Source organism: Octopus bimaculoides, chromosome 1, assembly GCF_001194135.2.
Source record: "Octopus bimaculoides isolate UCB-OBI-ISO-001 chromosome 1, ASM119413v2, whole genome shotgun sequence".
Classification (NCBI taxonomy): domain Eukaryota; kingdom Metazoa; phylum Mollusca; class Cephalopoda; order Octopoda; family Octopodidae; genus Octopus; species Octopus bimaculoides.
In genome coordinates this window covers 40,635,501-40,642,223 of record NC_068981.1, presented here as the reverse complement: position 1 = coordinate 40,642,223, position 6,723 = coordinate 40,635,501, and the positions used below count along the sequence as shown (strand labels likewise).

The 6,723-nt window shown below is 34.0% G+C and overlaps 1 protein-coding gene across 1 annotated transcript in view; it reads left to right on the top strand.

Annotated features, from left to right (window-relative positions):
• Window positions 1-6,723, top strand: part of LOC106871166 (histidine ammonia-lyase) — a 59,155-nt gene that overhangs the window by 42,336 nt on the left and 10,096 nt on the right. The window contains exons 10-14 of the mRNA XM_014917497.2: window positions 841-936; window positions 1,634-1,729; window positions 2,784-2,842; window positions 3,939-4,019; window positions 5,058-5,123. Of these exons, the coding sequence (XP_014772983.2) occupies window positions 841-936; window positions 1,634-1,729; window positions 2,784-2,842; window positions 3,939-4,019; window positions 5,058-5,123 (398 nt within the window). The remainder of the gene's footprint in view (window positions 1-840; window positions 937-1,633; window positions 1,730-2,783; window positions 2,843-3,938; window positions 4,020-5,057; window positions 5,124-6,723) is intronic.

Genomic DNA, 6,723 nt, shown 5'->3' with positions numbered 1-6,723 from the left:
GGTACCATTTTCCTCTTTCTCCGTTCTTCCATTCTCCGAACTTTCCATCTTTCCGACGAAGGGCTACGCCCGAAACGTCATACACTCTCTCTTTCCTTTCCTGAGCGTCCAATAATACTATCCATATCACGTCCTCACTTTGTTGTTTTTTTGTTATTGTTTTTTTGTTATTGTTTTTTTGAACTTATATATATGTGTGTGTGTGTGTGTGTGTATCAATCGAGTGTATGTACAAATAGGTAGGAGTTTAGGTTGATGACCGTTTCATGTTTGATGTTTGTAGTCGGTGAACTCCTTGACATGTCTCCTATAACTGAGTATAAATATGCTAAGGTTTTGATGACTTTACTAATTCTGGCGCCACTACATTTATCAATTTCATAGATTATTCAGTGTCATTGTTAAGCTATAAACTAATCTAGATATGTGAATTTAGATTGTATATTTATATGATCTTTGTTTTTTATTTGCCTGTTTAAGCTACACCTAATTCTCCTATATATTCAAATGTAAAACTTAAGTGCATCACTAGCCCCTGATAATGTTGGCAATGTCCAGATTGATGCTTAAAATTTTACCTGGTACATTTCTTGTCATAGTTTTACATATGATGTATCTTAGTTGATTTTTGATTTTTATGTGTATATCATTGTGTGTGCATGCATGCGTGTGTGCATACGTGTGTGTGTGTGTATGCATTATTTGTGTGTATTAAGATTATAACTTTCTTATAGTTGGATATAGAATCATAATATTTTATAACATACACAATTACATGTATGCATTGGTATATACACATGTACATATTTTTGCATATAATGAATCTTATTTTCTTTCCAGCTCTGGAAAGAGCGGAAGCAATAACTCGCCAAGCTGACATTGTAGCTGCTGTTAGCTTTGAAGCGTTGAAAGGAACAACAAAAGCATATGATGAAGGTAAAAATATAAATATATCTGGACTGTGAGTTGATTTGAAATGTTTGATTTCTGTATGTGAAGATCTATTGATGGTTTTTCGTTTGATACTATTGTTGTTTTGCTCCAAATCAGTTCTGGTTGAGCAGTTTAAAAGACTTTGAACCAGATAGTAAGGTGTGATTTGAGGAAATTTGGCTGCTATTTCTTGCAGGTTGCATATGTTGGTGTATCAGAGAATTTTATCATTCCAAGATTATCTTTCATTAAAAGTAGGGCAAGTCTCTATTCACTGTATACACAAGAGGCAGAGGCGGTGAATAAATGGTAAACATTAATGAACAGCAAATAAAAATAAAGGGTCTTTGTAGAATTCTAAAGGTATTAGCAATCCTCATTACCAAGAGGGACTTTGCACTGGAAGTATCAAGGAAGACATTACTGTACAAACTGATGCTGGAAATACAGAATATGCCTGATAAAAGGAATGGTGATGATGGCAAAGAAGAATACAGTGGAGCCAGAATTGATGATGTTGAGCTAGCATCTTGCATGAACACCAAAATCCCAAATCTCTAGAAGGTTATGTCAGTCATTCTTTTCCCAAGAGCACTAACGATATAAATGAGATTGGCTTCAACTAAAGCTTAAAACCTCCTGTGTGATGATAATAATTATTATGTTTATAACAAACAATTTCCAATTTTTCTCTTTGCAGATATTCATAAAGCTCGACCACATCTGGGTCAAATAAAAGTTGCTTCAAGACTTCGTTCCATTCTACATTCTGATCTATACCCATCACAGATTACAGGTTGGTAGCAATGTGGGAATATCTATTTTATTCAGTTTCTTTTATTTATTTAGCTGGTTTGGTCATTAACCATTAACTATTGTGAACAAAAGTACAAGCATGGCTGTGTGTTTAAGAAGTTCTATTTGTCACTGTACCTCAACATTCTCATCTTTCTTGTAGGCACATAACTAACACTGCATTCAACAACTGGTCCTTCTCTTCATCTTCAGGACCAGAAAGCATTTCAGGCCTCAGCGCTTATTGAAACTTGACAAAATTCTTGCTGAGGCCTTCAATGAAGTGTTGCATCCACATCTGGTATGGTGCTTCTTCTGCACACATAGCCATCTAGAATGTGAGCAGGAAAGTATTTCTTGACTCACAGACATTTCAGCTTCTGAGGGGTACTGTCTCTTCTTTCTCTCTCTCTCTCTGTATTTTCTACTGCTATTATAACGGTCTCAGCTATTCAGAGCTGGCTGGGCTCATGTCACCTCTACTTCCAGCATGCTCATTTACTTGCCTCTCATTTCCCTTGTTGTAAAGAAATCTCTAAGCCAAATGGTAACCATTATACCCAGTTCTTCACAGAATATCAGTGCTCTGGAAACTCCTTCCGTGCTTGTGTCTTTCCTACAGTTAGTAATTTGCAATAGGTCAAGAGGAACAATGACAAAATCAATCTCTCCATTCTCTGAGACCCTATGAAGATGGTGGGTGCTATCATTTACATTAGCAATAAAAAAAAACACACATAACCAATGTATCTTTCCTTTTTTTATTGGATAGAAGGGTGCGATTTGAAGGATATTTTGGCTTCTATTATTAATGGTTGAGCAACCATATCTTTGTCTCATTATAAAGGTTAATTTAATTCTAGGGTAATGCTAATTAACAATATATACTTTAGGGTTAAAAAAATAGATCAACAAATAAATATCTCATGATAAAATACTGTACAATACAATACATAAATGACTCATATAAGCAAAGCCAGCTTAATACTTATATATCTATTGTATTTATATTATGTCAGAGGATTAATTTGTTGTACGGCCTTCTTTAATTTTAGAAAGTGAACTTGCCAATAACAAGGTTCAAGATGCCTACACTCTACGTTGCATTCCACAAGTAAGTAGATCCTGTTATGATACTGATGCAAATGAATAAGTGTATATCACACATATTACGAGTGTACATTAATAGTTTTAGGGAAAGACTTATAAATATCCTCTTGCCAGTTCAATAAAATATAATAGGAAAAACAACATATTTTAAACAGTGGTCTAACCGATATTAATTGAAGACCTGGAAAATAATTTGCATGAAAGAGATGGTATAGATGAGTTAAGAAAATGGCTGGATGAAATATTGAATGGTATGTGTAGAAGAGGTATAGGAAAAGGAATGAATGGTGTGTAAAAATGCTGATGGTCAAAGGCAGCTTGTGTAAAAGTATAGATCAAAGCAGATCAGGAAAGGGGTGATGAGATGAGTTCAGAGACTTATAAAAGGTATTGAGATGAGATGATAGTTGATTAAAACAAACAGATGGCTTCAACCTGTTTAATTTATCTAGTCTAGTCTTGAGGTGGTCTGCCTTTGGACAGGTCCTGTACATGTAAATCTACTCCAACACTCACTATATGAACTGTGAGAGCCCACACCCTCCCTGCCACTGTTAAGTAGACTGTTGGAACTTCAGCTACCATGACTAGACTTGGGATGGATACTGGAGTGGTTCCCCATTACTTTCTTCATGCTGCTAGGATTTGAACTCAGAATGTAGAGAGCCAGAAAATATACCATAAGACATTTCTGCCAATGTGCCAATGATTCTACCATTCTCCCACCTACAGAGCAATGTGAAATGAAGTGTTTTGTTCCAGAACATGACACACTACCCAGCCTGAGAATCAAACCCATGATCTAGCAATCATAGGTGCAACACCTGAACCACTAAGCCATATGCATTCACATATTTAACATAGAAATAATAACTTTTTAAAAATGATTTCAACATTTCAGTAAATTTAGTGATATTGGGAATGAAGATAAAGTTGATGTTGATGATGACTGTGATGAAGATGATCTTGTTGATGTGGTTACTGTTGCTGCTGCTGCTGCTGCTGCTGCTGCTGTTGCTTCTGATATGATGATACAGTAATAATGATTATAATCTTTCTGATTTTCAAGCAACTAACAAACACTTCCTTAAATCTTACAGGTTCATGGAGTAGTTAATGATACAAATGCATTTGTTCGAACTCTCCTTGCCACAGAGCTCAACAGTGCAGGAGACAACCCTGTATCCTTTGTTTATATTTTACAGAAATTTAAAACAAATAATTTTAATTACATTAATACACATTTTAATTACATTGACACACAAACTCACATTTATGTCTGCTCTGTCAGAATCGTCTACTAGGCTCTGTATATCCTCTCAGTGTGAAAGACAAGGATGTAATCACCAGCAAGAAACATTCACAAGTTATGTGCATGGTCTTGGTTTTTGAGTGGAGGTGTGACACCTCAACTATGTACTTTTAACAGATGATAAAAGTTTAACTATATTGCTGAACACTTCTTAAAATCTCGTCTCTCACACATCTCTTCTTTCTATCTTATTTTACTATCATAAGGTTTAACTATATCTTTGTCCTGTCTAAAAATATTTTTCTTTCTTAAAATCCTATATCTTTATCTAAGCTTCTAATTTTTTATATTTTTTAATTTTTTTTTTAACTGTTTTTCTCTCCTAAAATCCTATACTGTTTCCTTTTCTTCTTGCTTTCTTATGAATTAATTGTCTCTGTACATTACAAAGCATTTGAAATACTGCTTAGCCATTCAGCTCACTAATGGTCAACCATGTCACTAAATACATCAGTGAAAGATAAGGTTTTAAGCATGAATATGTAATACTGTATACACTATACTAAATATGCATATACATCTCTGTATATACTCAACACAAATGTGTTACATTACATATATCATCCTATAAAGTTTTGTATGGAAGACTGTAAAAATGACCATTGTGATGATGATGATGATGATAAGGCTAATAACCCTGGTAACAATGACAATGGTAATGATGATGATGATGATGATAATGATGATGATGACGACGACGATGATGAAGACATTGATAATGATGAAGATGATGATAATGTGATGATGATGATAATAATGATGATGATGATGAAAATAGTTTGTGAAATTCCAAATCCATATTTCACATATCCACAAAATAAAAATGTCAATCAGTTGTTACAATTTATTTTTGTGAATTCCTAAATGCTTTTATTTTGAAAAATCCAGTTCCTTGACAGTCTCCAAGATGGTGTTTGCTGACCGTGGTGAAATAATAAGTGGAGGAAATTTCCATGGAGAATACCCAGCTAAGGTAGACTATAATGTTTATGAATTTGTTTTGCAAGATTCCTGATATGAATTTTTGTGTTGAAACAGATATCGTTATATTTTGGAACAGTCATTTTTTTTTAGTCCATTCTATGAACTAATCAGAGCAGGAGGATACACTCAGATGGAAGAGTCGCTGAAGAGGTCACAGATGTGTGATGAAAGATTACAGACAATGGACATAAGATAAAATAAGAACAATGATAAACAAGTGAAGAATGAATATATAGTGTGTGTATTTATTTGGCAAGTAAAAAGAAAAATAACCATTCCAAAATATACCAATAGACTATAACCTTTCTTAATGATAAATTTGAAAGCAGTTAATCATTAATTTTGTAGTGGTTGTCACTGTCATTGTTTAGCTACAGTGCTGGCTCTGATTTTATGACCAAACATGTTCCAGGCATCATTACTATGTATTTTCAAGGTGTAATTTAATGAAGCTTTGGTTGCTACATATTTCTAGTAGGTTAAATGATTCATGTAGGACATTTACATTTATCTTTCAAGTTTCTTCATCCTTATCAGCTGACCTTGTCTTCAGATGTCTTTCAGTCTCCTATTTATACACTCCTATTTGTCAGTATCTATATTTATGGTATCACATTGGATATCATATGTGCAGGTGCGGTTGTGTGATAACAAGCTTGCTTTCCAACCACATAATCTTGGGTTCAGTCTTATTGTGTGGCACCTTGGGTAAGTGTCTTCTACTATAACCCCAGGTTGAACAAAGCCTTGTGAGTGGATCTGGTAGACAGAAACTGAAATAAGCTCATTGTATAAATATACATATGTGTATATGTGTGTGAGTGTGTGTGTTTGGGTTGATGCTGTTCAATAGTCTTTTGAATTTCAGGAGTTTGTCTGTGTTGGGCTAGAAGTAATTCAGTTCTGGCTGGACCAATATCCGGAAGAAATACCGGAAAGGATCAGCAAAAAATTCATAATTGAATCGGTTGAAATCATCCTACGAAACAACCACGTCATGTTTGACAACATGTTCTATTGACAAAAATCCGGAATTGCCATGGGCACTAGGGCAGCTCAGGTCATTGTGAACTTAACAATGGGCTATCTGGAAATAATAATATACCAGGTATCTTTATCTACCTTTGGAAATCCTCTTTCCCAATACATAAAAGAAAAATTGGTAAAGATTCCTAGATGATTGTTTCATCTTCTGGAATGAAAACACAGACAAACTCATGAAATTCAAAGGACTATTGAACACCATCAACCTAAACATACAGTTCACAATGGAATACAACCAAAAGGAGCTACCATTCTTGAATATACAAATTAAAAAAATAAACCTAAAAATACCAAACAGACATGTCCTACATTTCTCCAAAAACAATATTACTACACAAAATTTTATAACATTTTCCTAACATAATGATTTAAATATATTTTTTAACCATATAAGACAAGTCTTCTGCAGTTTTTTCACTTTATTTTGTCTTTTATACATCCAACCATGTGCTTTCACATACCAACTCTCTCACCTATATACGTATATATATATATATATATATATATATACACACACATATATATACACGTATATATATATATAT